The 19,895-nt window shown below is 43.3% G+C and overlaps 1 protein-coding gene across 2 annotated transcripts in view; it reads left to right on the plus strand.

The window, feature by feature from the left end:
- Positions 1–10,375, plus strand: part of GRPR (gastrin releasing peptide receptor) — a 34,459-nt gene extending 24,084 nt beyond the window's left edge. For both annotated transcript variants that reach the window (XM_009940650.2, XM_075428915.1), the window contains exon 3: positions 1,745–10,375. In XM_009940650.2, coding sequence (XP_009938952.2) covers positions 1,745–2,137 — 393 coding nt within the window. In that variant the 3' untranslated portion in view covers positions 2,138–10,375. The remainder of the gene's footprint in view (positions 1–1,744) is intronic.
- The last annotated feature ends 9,520 nt before the right edge of the window (positions 10,376–19,895 follow it).

Consider the following 19,895-nt stretch of genomic DNA (forward strand, 5'->3'; position numbering starts at 1 on the left):
TACTAAAAGAAGCCCTTTCCCCCTTTGGTTTTGGGGAGAGAGCTCTAAAGAAAGCAAAAGGCCAGGCTGCAGTCTAGCACTGTCAGTCCATCATTCCCATCCTGCAGTGCATTCAGGAGCTATACGTCTCCATCTGAGATAACTGGTATCGATTTCTTTATTGCATCGCTTCCTTTCCTTATAGTGCAGATGTGGCCTCAATAGCCCTATATCAAATTAAGGATACGTTTAAAAAGAATATATGGTTTAACCAAGGAGAGCCCTTTCTCAAAGGATTTAATTTTCAGCCCATTCTCTGGAGACCTTATCATCTGGTACGTGTCAGTCCTTCCTAAGCTCAATAGCTGATTTTCAGTCGGTACCGTTAAAGGGGCGCAAAATAAAGTCAAAATGGGCTTGTCAGGTCTCTCCTGCCTGGTCCGTGCTTGCAGCTATCCTGAGGAAAGATCAGCCCGTGTGAACCGCTCAGTTTCTGAGTGCCTGTGCAGCTTGAAAGGGGAGTGAGGATGGGGAAGCGTCCCGGGAGCCTGGCCGGGCACCGCAGCCCCACCAGGGCAGCGGCAGGGGCAGCAGGACCAGGGGCAGTTTCAGACCATTCAGGTCCTAGTCAGATACAAGGAGTAGGATGCAACACATTCCCTAGGAGTTCCTGAGAAGAGCTGCAGGGATTACCAGAGAAGAACATAATGAAGCCCCAAAAAGTCAACAGTGTTACACTTTCTGTGCCTGTAAACATCTCACTGCGCAACCACTCAGAGAGAGCAGTGTATTTCAGTAGGTCTTTCTGAGCAACTCGGTCTGTCCTCTCCTTTTGTGCAACCTCCATCGGGGCTCTTGGATTCGCTGGGAAGGCATATGTGTTTTTCAGTGGCATTGTTATCTTAGTGTGCGGTGCTGGTGGACAAAAGACAAGGTACGGTTTACCTCGGCTCACCTCGGTTGAGCAATACCTTTGGGTGGACTCCAGCCTGTACACGTAAGTAAAACAAGTGTGGCTTGTCTGCATGAGGGTTACTTCTGTGTGCTAGCTGATATGGTAAAAGCACTGTTCCCTGACAAAGCTCAAATTACGCCATGAGAGGTGGTCATCCACCTATTCACCACCTACACCTATCTACTCGTGGCCCCAGCTCTTTCAGCTCAAGGGTCCACCTCGCTGCTGTCTCAGTGTTTCTCCAAGTACAGAATTTCCTCTCTTGGTTTCTCCAGCTCCTTCAGCCTCTGAGTGCTGCACTCGGTCTCTAAGGTCCCTGAACTGTTGGCAGCACTTTTGTGTACATATACCACATGGCCCCAAGGCAGAAAGTCCTGCCTCTGGGCTCTGTAAAATATCTCAGACTCCTATCCCATAATTCACAATAAGAATAGTAATAATAATAAGTTAATATGTATAAATTACATAAGTACATCTATATTATATGGGGATAACTATTGCAGGTGTCTGCACGTTTGTTGTCTGAGCTGGGATTTTAGAGCGACAAGAGATTTATCCCTGAACAGGAATGGAAAGACTACTTCCTTGTGTAATAAATTTTCAGAATTACTTGGTTTTAGGGAAAGGGGATTGAAGAGACACAAGGAAGGTCCTTCAGTCTGTTTGCATTCACCTGCAGTCCAGGTCGCCCTGCTCTGGCTGTGCCGCCTGTGACATGCTAGCCCCAAAGCTGCGGAACTGGGAAAAATGGTTAGCTGCCGGCCTGAGCTAGGAATAGCTGCTAATCTTCATTTCTCTTTCTTTTTCCAGATTGAATCCCGTAAGCGCCTGGCCAGGACAGTACTGGTTTTTGTGTGCCTCTTTGCCTTCTGCTGGCTTCCCACTCACATTATCTATTTATACCGGTCCTACCACTACTCAGAGGTGGACACCTCAGTGCTGCATTTCATTGCCAGCATCTGTGCTCGGATTCTGGCATTCACAAACTCTTGTGTCAACCCATTTGCTCTCTACTTGCTCAGCAAAAGCTTTCGGAAGCAGTTCAACAACCAGCTGTTCTGCTGCAGAGCTCGCCTCCTCATCCGATCCCAGAGCATGGCCAGGAGCACCACACGAATGACCTCTCTCAAGAGCACCAACCATTCCCTGGCCACCTTCAGCCTTATCAATGGCAACCATGTCTGCCACGAAGGCTATGTCTAAAAGGCACAGTCAGGGACCACTGTATCATGTATCTAGCATAGCTGCTTGGTTTTGCTCTGCAGGGATGGTGAGCAGTGCACACATGCATGCCCACACACAAGCCCGTGTGCGTGTGAGGAAGTCTGATGTGCTCAGAGAACTCAGAGGAGGCTGAAGCATCCAACATTTCGTCTTGGGCTGAGGCATCACCGGAGCAGAAGATCATTGAGCACCAGCCCACTGGTGCTCCCTGGGAAATGCTGTTTTTCTTCAAGACCAGTTGCTTTAATTGAGAGCAAAATAAGCATCTTAAGATCAAATCTGGTTTGGTTCTGCAGATTCCTCATCATGTTCTGCTCAATCCTAAAGTCAGGTAGACTGACAGCAGTGACAAAAACCATACCAGGTGCATAAAATCTGTCAGAACAGTTGCATTCAGCAGTTCATGGTATAATATATTTTGACACCAAAATAAATCCATTTAAACGAGGTAAATACTTTTACAAAGGAGGTCAATGTAAGTCATTTACAGACTTCTCAAGTATTTATTAATGTTCTGAGTACAGTATTAATTCATGGTATGAAAGGTATCAGGAGTTTACTGGGGAATGTCTGTGGCCCCATCAGAAACAAGCAGTATCTTGCACCACATCAGTGTGAAAGTGGTAATGTAAATAAATGTGAGGTGGAATATGTTTACAGTTTTCAAATGTGTGAGCTTTTGCCGTGTTGTGGAGGAGAGAGCAGGGCGTTTTCCAAGCATTACTGTTTTGATCTTCCTCTCTGTAAGATCTGAGACAGTGAATGTTTCATCTCCTAAGGCGCACCTCAAAATTTGCATTGGGTTTGGCTAAGGGCAAGCAATTAACAGAAAATGCAGCATAGCTATTTTTCATGCAGTAGTGCTTTGTAAAACACTAGTTTTTCAGTAAAAGCTATCAGCAATTCAAGGTCTGATATCCAACCCACATTTTTTTCCCTTCTGTCTTCACAGAAGTCTGTGGAGACAGAGTGCCAAAACTGCCTGACAGACTGGAGAATCAGGTCTTCTGTAATGTCCACTCCAGAGCAGTTCCTGTGCCAGGTACCAGCTATTCTGGAAACAGGAGCACAGTGTCCTGCAGATAACTCTTGAAGTGTGTGGTCTATAGGACAGGCAATGAAGCCACACACCTGATAAAGAAAGCTACTGCAAAAAGAGGCCATAAACCAATCACTGTAGCAGAATATGGTGTTTTTAATGGCCCTCATCTTCTGTGATGATGATCAAAGATCATTTTTCTTTTGCCTTATTGCGGCAAAAGAAAAACGAAAGCTAGTAAAACTGTGTTGGGCTTGCTCTGTTAACGAAGAAAAAGCCATGTGTGGAGTGTAAAAACACTCAGCCCTGTATCTGCAGTTGCCCAGGGGTGCTGGTGGTAGCTGCTGTCTCCAGGGTCTGCAAAAGGGCTGCGATGCCAAAGGCAAAGCTCTGAAAACTTTAATTGATTTTGCCTTTGAGAGCGGTGCCCTCTAGGTGAGGTTCAACACGTAGGTACGTGAGCTCAGGATGCGGCCACACCACCTTGCTGAAGTGCTGCTAAGGGCCCCCCACCGACTCTGGGCACCACTGCCTGTGTCACCCCCTCCTGCAGGCATGAGTGCCCCCATGACCCAGTCAGCCTGAAAACTAATGTGATGGGGATCTTTTACAGCCGAGTCAATTCCCTTGCATAGCTGACTGCGTAGCTATGGCGTTATTTTCAATTTACTGGTCTATCTGAGGTCCTCATTTACTAAAATTTTCAGCAGGGTGGTGCTTTCATTGAGCTTTAACATGAAGCCACAAACAGTACCAGAAGCCCAGTCTGACCATTTCGGAGAGTTTGATCAAGTTTCTGGCTCTTTATGACATTTCAAAATGAGAAAAATTTATCTGACCTGAGATATTTTTCCCAAATATTTTCTTCAGCCTTTTAAGAATTTAATTGAAGGCAAGCACAAATTACATACTTCAACAGCAGCCACAACATCTGTGCTGCGTGATGGGTTCTCCTGGTCAGTAACAAACAGCAGATTATACTGTTGCTCTACAAGAGGCTCCAATAGTTTCTGATTTTTTTGTTTCTGAGGGAAAGGGGAAAGCACAGCTGTGATATGAGAAAATCACAAATACGGGGAAAAGAGCATTGCTATAGCTCCCTCAAGGCTAAGCCGAATACAGACCCTGCCTCCCTGAGAAAGGTGCTGTTTTGAACACAGGAGAGTTATGAAGATACAGCACCATGGAATCAAATAAGTGCTACTGATTTTACCCTTTTCTTCCTAACAGAGCTAGCAACTCCTCTGAGGACAGGAAAAATGGTTTTGGCTCTGATCTTGAAAGTGCTTTCCAGAAATGCAGCTGCAGGTGTCCACAAGTGCCACAGCCTCACCATTGCTTAACTTGCTTGGTATTACTTTTCTCTTTGTTTCTGGAGTTGATAGGGAAAAACTTAGGGGGACTTCCGTGCAAAATGTAACCCTTTCATCAGAATCTAAGATACCTATAATTTCATTTAATTTTTAGCATCTTAGACCAAGCCTTTTCAGATGAGATGTAAATTTTCATGAACATTCTTCATTTTATTCAAATCCCTGCCCCCCTATTAAATATCTTTAAGGCAATTAGGTGGTTCAGTGAAAAAAAAAATCCATTGAAAAAAGGTTCCTTGCAAAAAGTATTCCAGAATGCATTTCACAAACCTGCACTCATTTTTTAATGCCATTGAAAGAGCAAATCTGAGGTTGGAATTGTTTCTATTTCATCCTTGTACTAAAATAATGAAAAAATTCAGTGCAGATGTTGAGGTCAGGGAAGTAAGATTCAAGAAAGTTTTCTGAAATATCCTGGCACGTAATTGAAATATTTTGTAGCTGTAATTGGTTTCTTGTTTCTCGCTCCTTGTCTCATTACCTTGGTTTCAAAAACACGCTATACTTTACACTGCTGCAGCAGTCTAATCCCTTATCAAGAGCTATCTCGGTGTTTGCTGGCACACCCGCAGCGCTGATTTCTTGCAACCTGGAGCGTTGTCTGCAGTGTTCCGTGTGTCTGATAAGTTTTCAAAGTGCCCAAGATAAAACCCCTGCTGCACACTGGGGTACTGCCCGGTCCTGGGAAGCTCTGAGGTCCTCAAACGGGAGAGCTCTGGCTGTGGCCCTGGGGTGGCTCTGCGCCCGGGTTCTCGGCTCAGCTCTCTCCACCAGCACCGGGAGCCTTCTTTGGGAAACACTGCTTCTGAGGGCTTTGAAAGACAGCATCTCTGAAATGCCTGGCTCCCGGGAGGCTGAGGATTTTTCCAGTTGTGGTCCATACAGACAACTGCAACCTGGAACACGTGAAATTCCCCTTGAATCAGAGGCCCTTTGGGTTTGGTCTGCTCTGTGCTGTCTGACACCTGGCAGTTGTGTCATGTTCAGCCAGCTGGAGAGTGTGGGTAGGGGAAAAATGGTCGCTGGGTCAGGATGCTGTATATTACACACTGGGGGAGTATTGCTATTTACTACAGTGCAGCTACGTCTTCATCCCGGGTCAGAAGTTCTACAGGTCAGAGGGTTATTAAAAATATGTAGCTGTCATTTGACAAATTGGTGTGAAGTACAAAGTATATTGAGTTATGTCCATGCTTTCTCAGGAGGAATTAAACAGGACAAAACACTGTTTTTCATTAGGAATTTGAATTTTCTGAGATTCCTGAATTCCTACGAGAGATGGAGATGCTGAACTTCAGCTTTCAGCTGTTCTTACTTTAGTTTAGGATTATTCGATGGAGTTTGGCTCTAAAATTATTTCTCATAAGTTTGGAAAATCACTTCAAAGAATCAAAAAATATAGAAATTTTCTAATATTGACAGCAAGTAAAGGATTCAGAGTTCTTCAGTGCTGCCTACAAGAGGCATTTGGGTTGCAGTGTTTCCAAATATCACATTTTAGGAAGTATTTAAATATGAGAAATCAAAGGTGTGTGATTCTGCTGCATGACAACAAAAGTTTTAAGCAAGAAAAAATGTCACATGGTGGAAAGGAAGGATTGTGTTGTTGAACAGAGTATTTCTTTTATGGAAAAAAAACACCAAATAATACATAAGGTAATGAATTTTTCTTTCTTTTAAACAAACAAACAAAAAAAATTCTAAGAGCCTCTGTTTACCTAACTAGAAAACAGGAAATCTGTTAATGTTATGTGCAATCCTGATTCTCCCATTTAGCCTGATTTATGTGGAATGAATGTTGTAGTTAAAAAACAGAAAGATTACAGTTTAGTGCACGGTTTGCCAGAAATAATATACCCTCTTGCTCATTTTTCTAATGTAATACTATTTTTTTTAACGGCAAGAAAAATATGTGTGTATTCAGTTGGGAAGAGAGCCTGTCTTTCAGCCTTCTTTAGTGGCAAGAAGTTCAGTGCTGCTTATCTGAGGAGTAAGCAATCCCCTGAAGGTTAACTGCATGGCTCATTGTTAGTGCTAGGCACCACGGTGATAACTGGGTAGCTTATCCCCTCCATCCTGGCAAAAAACACCAGGTGATGGGCCAGTGTCATTCACAATAGATCATTAGAGATTTTTTATAATGTCCTTTCCAAGAGCAAGAAGGCAGCAGTTCAGGGAGGCAAGGAAATAGTTAGATGGCATTATTCAAAACTAAAAGTTTTCTGCACTTTTACTGAAATATTCGTACTATCTTTACTCCATTTAAATTTATTATTTCTTTTATGACACCATCTTTGTACACATTGCTATCTTTTAAGCCTGAAAAATGTGCATGTAAAGAGATCGGTGATTTGTGTCTTCTGTAATTTATTATTTATTTAGGAATAGAAAAGTTGTGTTGGGCTGTAAAACGTGTTTTAGGTTGGGTAGCTACAGACACCCCTCTCAAGAGCCTGCAGCTGGGTCTCTGCAGCTGATGGTGAGCTGGACCAGCTGCTTTTGCTGAATCCCTCCCTTGTACACAGCATTTCTTGCACGGGGGCTATACAGCTCATATGCACAGACTGCAGCCAGACTTGTCCCCAAAAGCCAACGCCCCTGAACCAGTGGCGTGCCCACACATCTCTTCTGGGATGATCACTTTGTCTCCAACCTCTCCCTCTTTCCAAAAGAGCTGGTAGGGTTTTGCCCCTGCTCTTCCTGGCTGAATCTGGGGCTGTAAGTGCCTAGGCAGGAGGAGTGCAGAGATATGAGGGAGGCAGGCTCAGCATCCTGCCGGACCCCTGCAAAAGAGACACTGCTCATCTCCACATCACGCTTCAGGCACCTCAAGTGCAGTTGTTAACTTGGGTTCAAGATACAGATCTCCTGTAACTTATGTCTCCTCTGTAATAGTTTCCTAGGAATCCCAAAGTTTAATTGCACAGGTCATCTAGAAAGGCTCAGCACCTTGAAATTGGTGGAGCTGGATATGGATTCACACTTGATCCCTGAGTCCTCACCCAGGTAGGACTTCTGTGTAGGTCATACCACAAAAGAGATGAAAGGGTTCCTTTTGGAAGGAGTCCGTCGTTGTGAAGTCCATCCCTGCTAGCTGAATGGATGAGTATCAAGGAGTCTACTTTGCACTTCCTAGTAATTGATCACTGCAGTTGTAAAATCTTTTAAGAACAGAGACTGAATACCACTCTGCTTACTGCTAAGATTATCAATGAAGACTCTGTCTAGTTTTATATTAAAATCACATCCAAAACTCATTTTTAGAGTGCCTAATTGCTTATTTATGGAAATAGCTACTTCAAATTATTTCTGTGATTCTTTTGATTACTTTACCATAACTGGATATGAGTTAAAGACAATTGATTTTAGAATTCTTTTGAAATAAAAGCATTTAATCTATCTTAATGTAAATTAATTACATTTAATGATAAAATGCCAGGCTTATGCTGAACATCTCTTTGTAAGTGCAGTTCTGTGTTTTCAAGGCAAGTCAGTCCCTTAGGGTCATCCAGTATGTTGTTTTGAAGTGGAGCACCTTGGCTTTGTGCCAGCACTTCCAGCTCTGTAGTCAGACAGCGCGTCATTGCTGTTCACACCACCATCTCCCTGCAGCTGCTTTTAAGCAGGAGGTGGGTTTGACACCAGTCTCTGCACTGTTTGGCGGAGAATGATGATTATAACACCTGCCCATTAAATAAGTCTTCTTGTCCAAAGGGTTCAAGGAATTTTGGAAAAAAAAAAAAAAAGGGATGTTTCTATCTGTGTTTTACAAATGGCCTAAAACCAAGCCAAAGGAGGTAGAAATGTATGGTCTACTGGCCCTGGAAGTCAGCAACAAAGTTGAGCATAGTCCCCAGGGGCAGGGTGCCTCTATCTTACCCATTGCCCTGAAAAATCAGGCACCCAGCCTTACAGAGCTGCCATCTTCTCTCCACTGTCCATGGAGATGGACAGGCACATCCACTGCACATCATACCTCCTGTTTTGGACACCTCCCTTTGCATGAGATGCAGCACGCCGTCTCTCAGCTCCCAGGCCAAATCTAGATGACCAGCATAGGCTAGATGCCTAACTTTTAAATGGCTGATGTCTGTTCAGCAAAGTCCCACCACACATCTGAGCCTCAGCCCAAGGTCCCTCACTGACCTGTCCTGCCTCCATGCTGGTCGGCAGAAGGGTACATGTGATGCACCATTCTTCTGTGCTTATTAACTGCTGCCTGCAGCCCTGTCACCACCATCTGATGCCATGTTAGACAGGATGTTAAAATGGTTTGACATGGAGAAAGGGTCTTTTACTCCTGGTAAGTCACCTTAATGAGTCACATAGAAGACCTTTTCAGATAGTGGTTCAGGCATTTGATCATCTGACTGGCCCTCAGGGGTCGTCTAGCTCCCTGCTGGCATGGTACATGCTGTGAATGGAACCTGCTGTGAATACATTCCTAATGGCCACAGTCATCCTTTAGGTTGACTCCAGACATCACATTCAGGCTTTATTACACAGTAAGTCTAAAAAAGCAGTGGCCTGTCTCCCCTGTGCTATGTGGTTACTCATGTAACAGACTGAAGGGGAAGAAAATTCAGTGGAAAAAATTTCTTATTGACGCAGACTCATTCAGGAGAAGATAACAGCAAATTCAGAAGATTCTCAGGCCAATGTCATGTCTACAGAGCTTATACTTTTGCTATCTATGCCAGAGGTTGAAGGCAAAGAGCAAGAGCAATGGCTAGTCATAGCCCTTGGTCTGGTACATACTAATGTTATATCTGCCATGAAAGGGGCAACCTGTGTGAACAACATAATTCATTGGTGTGCAGCAGCAAATGTGGTGCTCTTTGGGAAAGTCGTGTGTATTTCTTCCTGTAGGTGTCGTATTGCATTTCAGGGAAGAGGTAAGCTGTGCTGTGCAATCTGAGGGATTGAGTCTAGGTTGAAAAAAACCTCTAATTTTAGAACTGTATAATGCTTCCCTTATTCAGAAGTCAGGAGTCTCCAAGGGTAACCCTTCTCATTTCCAAGAAGCAGAGCACTATGAATGGTAGGTGAGCACTGAACTCCAGAAGGGCTTTTCTGGTTCAGTTCATTGCTCCTGGAGGAAAAATCATTGTGTGCTTCTAATTGTTCTGAAAGTGCATTCAGGACCAGTTGCTGGCAGTCTAGAACAAGCCAGGATTTGATTCGGGAAGCACGGCGATCCATTACCATTACATGCACTTAAAAAAATTCTTGAAGAGACCACACAGTATTTTCTTTTTATAAAAACTATGACAGAGAGAAGCAGTTACATATCATAGACTGGCTTTACTAGGAGTGCACTCCGAAGACAGCTGAAGACACAACCCACTTCATATCAGCTTCCTAGTGCGAGTGTGCAAAAGCTTAGTTATGAACTGTATATATTTCATAAAGTGTGTGTAAATTTAATATCGCCTATGAATATTACTTATTACTTTGTAAAGTAATGTATGTATGCATTCAACCATCTGTATAAAATGAAAATGTCTTGAACTGCTGTCTACAGAGGCAATGGAGTTCATTTTACTTGAAACACGTTTTGCTTTCTCTTTTCCAGAGACTGTGTAATCTGGTATAAAAACCACTGAAAAGTAATTTCATTATCAAATGAAAATTTGCCTAAATGTTAACGTTTCATCTCCCTTGAAATAACATTTAGAAGGAAATTTAGAAGAAAAACATCAAAAAGTGAAGCATGTCTTCTCATTTGGGTTTTTTTCTTTGCCTTTGGATATATTTTCTAATTTTATACACCATGCTTTTAAAAATGTTCATGAATGGCCTCTGTAGAAATATGGACTCAAACTGAACACTCTATCAAAAGGTAAATATTGAGTTACACAAAACTTAAAGCTAATAAAGCATGATAGACAAAATAAGAAGTCTTCTGTTGCTTTTTAGTTAGAAAAAATCTCAAGTTTCATAATCATTTTTATCCTCTTGTTTTTTTGTCAATTTTCAAAAATTAGAAAGGGTTATCTTCCAGTCACCAAACAGACAACGACAGAGGCAGAGTCATCAAGAAAACCCAAGAATTCTCTTTTCCTGCTGAGAATCCTCATCCCAGATCCAGTTTACTCCTGTGGGCAACACTGAACTGACAACAGATGTGCAGACCCTAAGAAACTTAGCAGAGGTTTTTTAAATTTTTAGTACTCTCATTCTTGCCGCCACTGATGTGCAGTGGCAAAGGAGATGCTGATGCAGTGTGGGGAGGCTGTGGATGGAGCAGGGGACAGGGGAGGCAGTCGGTGTCACCTGTAAAAACAAAAGGCTCAGAGCAATCCTGTTAGAATAACAGAATGTGCCTAACAGTTGTTGACTGGGAAACTCGGCTGCATTAGGTTGATTAACTAAAGGAAAAATACAGAGGCGTGTTATGGAAGCTCTTCTGTGTTATGACGGCATCAGTGGGCTTTGCATCTGGCTCACTGGAAAAAAATCTATGAGTGGTCTTTGCTTTAACACCCATACCGCTTCGAACGCCTGTTACACAACAGTTTTGGCCCTCCAAGAATCAAATGCAGCTCGCAGCTTGAAGGAGATGCTGCTCTTGTTGTGCATTATTGTGCTTGAGGTCAGCGGTCCGTTCTGCCAAGCCTCTAACATCTTTCCCATCTTTATTTCAAACAACAATGCAAGCTGGACGCCAACATTAGGCGTGTAAGGGTGCTGCAGCAGGCAGAATGTCGTCCTAGCAGAAGTTGTTTGTTTGAGTCCTTCATACTTCTGTTTTGCATGCTGGACATTGTTTGATTCAGATTTATATTGCTGCTCACACTTTGTTCCATGTTTGACTTGCTATTAATAATATTATTTAAAGCTTAAAAAGTATAGGTACCTGACAAAAGACTGTTTATTGGAGGCATTCTCTTTACACGTTTGCGCTATCCACCATTTAAATCTTGAATTTATTTTTCCATCCTATTGGTTACAGCTCTGTTATATATTATTGCATGAAACTGCTTCCTATATTGCATTTTCATGCAAATGATCTGTATATCATAATAATGAACACCATGAAATAATCAGAATACTGCATTTGAGTAGGTATTTTCAGAGAATGTGAGTATCAAAACTCAGACCTCTCACTGAGGATTTGATATGAAAAGGTATGGAGTCCAATAATCTCCCATTAATTTTTTTGTTTTGTTTTAAATGTAACCCTTTGCACAAATTGAAAAGTCCCTGGTACTCCTTGGAAAACCTCTAGTGTGGAGAAAATTGTTGCAAGATCTCTTGTAGCACTGCAAGAGATGAAGTGCCTGGAGATAACAAATTCTACATGTCTGCAGTCTGGTTTCTCTCTAGTCGGGCAGACAAGGCTAGTATGAATTGTGCTGGCACATCAGCGAATCTCATGAAGTGTGCACATGAAAGAGTAAAGCAGTAGCTAAGTATCTATGCATAGCTTTCAAGACTGGGATTTTTAAAGAAATCTGGATACCTACTGATATGTTCAAAAATCCTGGAGTATGAGAAATTATCTGAATGGGTTTAAAATGTAAACAGGGCTTTTGATATTAATGCAAGATCATTTCTTCTAAAATTATACTAAATTCGTTGTTGACTAGACTTAGGAAATTCTTGTAACTCTATGTGGTAGCATACTTTAGCAATTCTTGAACAGCTTTGTCATACAATGCGTACAAAGAATCGCCCTACACTGCCTTACATTGCTTTCAGATAGTAGAAAAGTTTCAGACCAGAACTTCTGTCTCTGCCCACTTTTCTGTGCTTTACTTTGTTTCTGCTGCATGACCTTCAATGTTAACATTAATCAGCAGTTCACACACATTTCCTTTTTCGTGGGAGATCTTGCAGACTCTCTATTGGGAAAATATATTTTTGTGATATTTCCTACCACAGGCTTAGGGGTTTATTAAGATATTAATTAAGAAAATACTTCAAATGTCTACCTAGTAGCTCCTCAGATTATTGGGTTTTATTAAATTTTCTGCCACAGGCTTAAAAGAGACCCTTACCAAGCAATGGAGCTAATGAAGCTTCTTTTCTCATGTTATATTTATATTAGCAGGATTAGCTGCACTCTCATTCAGAGCTGGTCAAATGTGGCTAAGGATATTTTTAGAGGGAATTACTGTAGGGTCCTTCAGGCCACTTAATGGATGTGCAAATTAATATGATTTAGAACTGACCCTTGTGCTTCCCCCACCCTGCAAACCTGTGTAACTCAACTGCCTACTACACCTGCTGGAGCAGAGAATATTGGCCTTTTCTTTGTGTAGATTATTATTTTCTTTGTTATCAGTTTGACTTTATTAGTATTAATTGTTCCTGAATCTGCTAAAGCTCCAGGAGAGCCTCCAGTAAACTTGGGACTGCAGCTTTCAAGTCAGAAGGGAACAGATCTGATGATAAGAAGTCGCTATAGCGTCCCGCAAATACAAACTGATCTTAGAAAGAACTCTAAAATTCAGATGAAGTCAGAAGATCTACAAATACATTCTCTTGCACTGAAAAAGGAAATATAGCATATGATGTTGGGGAAAACAAACAAATGTCTGCTGGAAGAAAAATGTGCTCTGCCTGCTGTCTTGCCAGCCCTGGAGAACTTTCTGCAATGACATTCTCCACAGTCTGCCCGGTACGTAGAACTTTTCCAGGAACAAGAATGAGCTTATGCAGGAAGGACCAAGTGAAACGTTGCTACAACTGAGTTGTGGTGTGTCAGCGGTTGAGAAATATGAGCTGAAACATTTCCGATGTTGGAGATAAAAAGTTCCCTATGGAAAGGAAACTCCTCCTATTCATTCAACCTAATCTCATTTAAGTAGCCTCTCAGAGTCAAAGGCTGTAGTGGCAGATCAGTCTTAAAAAGTCTCCTGAACCCTACCAATGCACCTAAGTCTTTTTTCAGCTCCATATAAGAGAGCACAAAGGCGATTCTATAAAAGCTCATTTCCACCTACACAAACCTGTGCCCCTCAGCTGCTCACATGGCAAGTCTTCCTTCATTGCAAACAGTGGGAGCTGAACCAGCTCTCAGTGGTGTTGTAAGACCCTACAACATGCCCTTCTTAATTAGATGTGTTATCCTCTCTTTGTTTTCTGTAGCGAGGCATTGCTGCTTTATGTATAGTGTATGCATACAAGCACGTATGGATTGTGAGCATCAAAACTGGTGAGACACCGATCAGTGATTGGGCGGGGAGGTCAGAGGACCAGCTGTGAGCACACTGGGTGTGCAAGCACAGAGGTGAAAGAAAGTCCCTGTAAAACAGTCTCTGTTAGCTCTTTGCAGCAGCACTGACATCTTAGCAGATTTCTTCTAGATGCCACAAGAAAATAAGGCTTCAAAGAAACCTGGGGAGAAGGATGAGTGGAGTCTTCTCAAGCAACGCAAGATGTTTTTGGAGAAACACAGGACAAGCTGCTGTGCCAGGGGAAATGGGAAGGGAGACAAATGAGAAAAAGTGATGGAGAAATCCAAGAGGAAGACTGAAGTTTGCAAAAGTGACTGGCCACACTGGCAGCATTACTTCTAGTGAAAAAAATAAGGTTACCCTACTCTCTTTTTCAGAGTCAAAATGTCAAGACAAGTCTCCAAGCATAGCAGCCCCTGCCACTACCTCCAGCGTGGGCACTGCAGTGAGCTAGAGCTGTGTCTTACCTAGCCTTGGCTGAACCCTGATCATTGAAGAGAGTCACACTGATTTCACTCCTGCTAAACATTTAAATCCTTTTCATTACATTATTTGAACATAACATTATTGTGGTAATTGTGCTGACTTCTCTGAGCACAGGATCAGCTTCTCATTTGAACATAGCCGTTGGCAGCATATAGAGGATGTTAAGGTGGGTCTAAACATAATTTCCAAACAAAAGCAAAGACACATGACTAAAGACAAAAATAAGATTCTTTGTTTTTAGATTTTGCTTCTCACTACAGTGATCTTTCAACTCAAATCGGTGCAGTATAGACAAATACTACAGAAAAATACTGGTTCTCTACTTTCATAGACACTGTTACCATGAGTTACATCTCCACAGATATCAGGAAGGGTTTGGCTTTATACCAACATGAAACAAAAAATTAATGTTAATTTTCATACTTCTAAATGATGAGTCGTAGGAAACCTTGACAGGTCCTTCATAAAGTAGTCTTTTTGATTAAGCATGTGTCACTCTTGTCAGTCATTTTAAACTACAGTCCCAATGACAAACAAAGTTCATCTTCCCCCCACGTGCTGCAGTGATTATAAGCTGGATGCACTGCAGAGCACAGCCCCACCTCTAACTGGTTTTGGAGATGAATGGTCCCTCAGCTTCAACGATACAGTGAGAACCCGTCAGACTCTTCTTACAGAAAGACACAGGGAGTTTGGCATTGTTTTGGATTGAATATAGCCTTCAGCACCTTCCAAAGTGGAGAAGTGACATGGATCTGTCTTGAGTACCAAAGAGAGGCATGTGGGTGTGGGCCTTCTCTTCAGTGTATCTGAATGGTCCTTCTCTATTGATGATTGCTCTCATGTTTCTTTGTCAGTGTTTGAAGGACAGAGTTGCAAAGTGCCACATCAGTAGATCTGTTTGCATTTGTCTCTCTCAGATCCTTTTATTTTCTAAAAGTTGGCTGTACAGGGTCTTGACAGGGCACTTTTCGACAAAAATATGAAAGGCTGAAGGAAAAGCAAGTCAGGGTGGTGTGGATTTAGAAATGTAAAAAAGAAAGTTCTCAAACTGCAATTTTTGACTGTTATTGAGCCATGTACCTGATGAGCCATTCCTGTGATAAGTGTTTGTTAATGGTAAATTCCCATATTAAAGGGAATATCCTTAGTCACATACACTGGTAACAGACCATACTGAGGCATCCCGAAGCAGCTCCCATTTCTACCACTGAAGTCCGTTCTAATCCTTGATGTTGATGCCACCGAGGCTGATGACTTGGGTCATAGGTTCAAACTTCTTTTCAACAGCACATTCATGAATAAATGTCTCTGATAGTGGTTAAAGGGCAACGGAACAGCATTCATACTTGACGGAGTATTAGTCTATCAGCTGTCGCAAGCTTGTTACAACTCTGTACCCCTAGCCTTTTCTGGTGTCTTGTTCCAGTATTGTATTTTGCACAAAGCTGGGATTTTCTCATCTTGGGCTCCCAAAAAGTGTCTTAGAAGCACGCATTCTAAGACAACGTAATGAACACTGCCATATAACTGTGGTAATTGTTTTGTCTCACAATGCCTCTAGTCTGCCTGCAGCTGGTGGTGTCATACTTGCCTTCTGGCAACCTGAGGTAGGTGTAGATCCTAGCTGGTACTAGCATGCTCCAGCATTTTCCAAAGGAAGCTCCAAGACCTGGTTCTATCAGTGCATACAGAAACGCCTAGGAGCCTTTCCGTGGGGAGCAGTCAGGTATGGGCATCAAGACACCGGCCTTTGTGCAAGCTCTTCGCCCAACGGACCTGGCTGTAAACACAAGATACCCTGATCTTCTTGCCCTGGGGTCAGCAACCTCACACTTAACCGTGGAGACAGAGTATGCATATGCTCTGTTGTATCAGAGCGCTGCAAAGTCACACTCCAGGTTACCTTCCAGTAACTTGCTTGCATGGCAGTTTTTGTAAGGTAAACACTAAACAACAGTTGCACTGAGAGATTCAAGGGCATTTTTCAGCAGGGACATACTTATATTTAAGATTTATAGCACCCTGCATAAAATCATGACTTATTGCTTATGCCATGGAAATTTCAATATCCATGATAATCCAATCTTCTTCAAACCTTGTTAAGAACTGCCTTATTATACCTACATCTACTTGAAGTAGATCACAAAGCCAGCCATTAGATTAATTAAGTAAGGCTTTGAATGCATGCTTCTAAGACACTTCTTGAGAGCCCAAGATGAGAAATAAATTTCATCATGACACCTGCTCTGGCACCACCTTCCAAAATGCCCAAGCCTTTCAGGGTAGCTCATCACTCATGTGTGATGAGTCAAAGGCTTATTAGATGTTTTGCGTCTGTCCTTCCTGTCTTTGCAGAATCTTTTCTTGAATCTCTCTAGGCACAAGTTCTATTACTATTTCTAAATTGTTTTTCACAACTTCTAAGTCTTTTGGATTTTTCAGTAATTATGCAAATCTCTCTGCATTCCTGAAGGATTATTTTAGTGTCATAGATATTAAAAATTTTATTTAAATGTAATTTTTAATCTACAATTTAATAGATAATTATTATTATCAGCAGATAATTGGGACATCATTCAGTTCAATATGTAGGAAACTAGGACATGAGAAACAGCAGTGAGCAAGAATCCTTCATATAACTGCAAGATAAATATTTTGGGTATTTATCACTTGTTATCTTGATTATTTGCCAGATTGATATCTCTGGAGGTGCCGGAAAGAAGTGAGAGGAAAATCTGTTGTGGTTATGTCTGCCAGAACTGGCTGTCATTCAAAGTGACCTGCAACAGATGGAAAGGCAGACCCAGCTTCCCACTCTGGTGACGTGCTGCCAAGCCACAAATATGTATTACTTTTGTCCCCCTAGTGGGTGTTGGTGTTTGTGGAATCAAAGTGGGTGAAGTGGAACTTCATATATCATTTCCTTTATCTGTGCCAGCTGAACCAGAACAGACAATGTAAAAGGGTTTCTAGCGCTCCTTGACTTCAGAGGTGAAATTTCCGCCCCCCCGTAGAACCTAGAAGAAGGAATAAAAAAAAGTTCTTTTTTTTTGCTTTGCTTTTTATCTTTTGGACTGCCTATCAAACATCCAGCATTACCTCTCTCCGTCTTGGAAAAGTTTCCCAGTTAAAAACCATCCAGTTTGCAAGGGATGGTTTCTGTAGCTGCACACACCCTATTCATGCTCCGCTCCAGCTCCCTTTCTGGTCAGCTGGCCTCATGGCCCCCTTCAGAGGGAACTGGGTACGACAGTTGGATCCGGAGGCTTTTGCAGCTAATAGAGAAATACCCCTGGGTCTTTGTGACCCGTAGTTTGTGCCCTTGTTCCTTGAAAGGTCTAGTAGTAAGTTTTGCTACCTCATACAGTGATGTGCAGTGAGTGGTGTTCACAGAGCTAAATCAGCCTTTCACAAAAATTTCATACCTCTGGTTCACCAGGTCAAAAGACTCAGGAAATGAGATGCTTAGAGCACTGTGAGAGAAGAAGCAGTGGATGGGAAGGAAATTAAGATGAATTAATGGCCTCATGTTGCGTCAGGGGAGGTTTAGATTGCGTATTTGGAAAAATATCTTTACTGAAAGAGTGGTCAGGCATTGGAACAGGCTGCCCAGGGAAGTGGTGGAGTCACCATCCCTGGAGGTGTTCAAAAAATGTGTAGACAAGGCACTTCAGGACATGGTTTAGCAGGCATGGTGGTGTTGGGTCGACAGTTGGACTTGATGATCTTAGAGGTCTTTTCCAACCTTAATGATTCTATGATTTTGTGATTCTTCCCTTCAGCAGCTCCTGCTGCACTGACTCAGGAGAAGCCAGCCAAGAAGGGGCTCAAGTTGTTCTGGGAGCTGGCCAAGAAAGGACTTGGATTGTCCTGACGTCTCCATTACCAGAGAGAGGCGCAAATTCTCCATTGCAGCACCTTCCCCAGGAAACACAGACAGAGCCCACAGGGTCGGGTCCACAATGGGAGCTGAGTACACATTTGCTGCTCCTCCTTGCTGCCCTGGGAATTTGTTCCTTCTCTCTTCTTCTGCAGTTGTGGTTACAAGGAAATAATACAGTCTGCATGTATTAGGTATTTGTTGATCCATATCACAGAATCACAGAATCACAGAATGGTAGGGGTTGGAAGGGACCTCTGTGGATCATCTAGTCCAACCCTCCTGCCGAAGTAAGGTCACCTACAGCAGGCTGCACAGGACCTTGTCCAGGCGGGCTCTTGAATATCTCCAGAGAAGGACAATCCACAACATCCCTGGGCAGCCTGTTCCAGGGCTCCGTCACCCCCAGAGGGAAGAAATTCTTCCTCATGTTCAGATGGAACTTCCTGTGCTTCAGTTTGTGCCCATTGCCCCTTGTCCTGTCGCTGGGCACTACTGAAAAGAGCTTAGCCTCATCATCCTGACACCCACCCTTAAGGTATTTGTAAGTATATACTAGGTCCCTTCGCAGCCTTCTCTTCTTCAGGCTGAACAAGCCCAGCTCCCTCAGCCTTTCCTCGTGGGAGAGATGTTCCAGTCCCCTCACCATCCTTGTAGCCCTCCGCTGGACTCTCTCCAGTAGCTCTTCATCTTTCTTGAACTGGGGAGCCCAGAACTGGACAGAGTACTCCAGATGAGGCCTCACTAGGTCAGTGTAGAGGGGAAGGAGAACCTCCCTCGACCTGCTGGCCACACTCCTCCTAAGGCACCCCAGGATCCCATTAGCTTTCTTGGCAGCCAGGGCACACTGCTGGCTCATGGTTAACCTGTCATCCACCAGGACGCCCAGGTCCCTCTCCGCAGAGCTGCTCTCCAGCAGGTCCACCCCAAGCCTGTACTGGTGCATGAGGTTGTTCCTCCCCAGGTGCAGGACCCTGCACTTGCCTTTGGTGAACCTCATCAGGTTCCTCTCTGCCCAGCTTTCCAGCCTGTCCAGGTCACGCTGAATGGCAGCACAGCCTTCTGGTGTATCTACCACTCCTCCCAGTTTGGTGTCATCAGCAAACTTGCTGAGGGTACATTCTGACTCTTCATCCAGGTCATTGATGAAGAAGTTGAATAAGACTGCACCCAGTACTGACCCCTGGGGGACACCACTAGTTACCAGCCTCCAACTAGACTCAGCGCTGCTCATGACAATCCTCTGAGCTTTGCCATTCAGCCAGTTCTCAATCCACCTCACCGACCACTCATCCAGCCCACACTTCCTGAGCAACCCTATGAGGATGTTATGGGAGACCATGTTGAAAGCCTTGCTGAAGTCAAGGTAGACAACATCCACGGCTCTCCCCTCATCTACCCAGCCAGTCATACCATCGTAGAAAGCTATCAGATTGGTCAGGCATGATTTCCCCTTGGTGAATCCATGTAGACTACTCCTGATAACCTTCTTTTCCTCCACTTGTTTGTTGATGACCTCCAGGGTAAGATGCTCCATCACCTTTCCCGGGATGGAGGTGAGGCTGACCGGCCTGTAGTTCCCTGGGTCCTCCTTCTTGCTCTTTTTGAAGATTGGAGTGACATTGGCCTTTCTCCAGTCCTCGAGCACCTCTCCTGTCCTCCAGGACCTCTCAAAGATGATGGAGAGTGGCTCAGCAATAACATCCGCCAGCTCCCTCAGCACTCGTGGGTGCATTCCATCGGGGCCATGGATTTGTGGACATCCAGATCG

The sequence above is a fragment of the Opisthocomus hoazin genome, chromosome 1, assembly GCF_030867145.1.
Source record: "Opisthocomus hoazin isolate bOpiHoa1 chromosome 1, bOpiHoa1.hap1, whole genome shotgun sequence".
NCBI lineage: Eukaryota > Metazoa > Chordata > Aves > Opisthocomiformes > Opisthocomidae > Opisthocomus > Opisthocomus hoazin.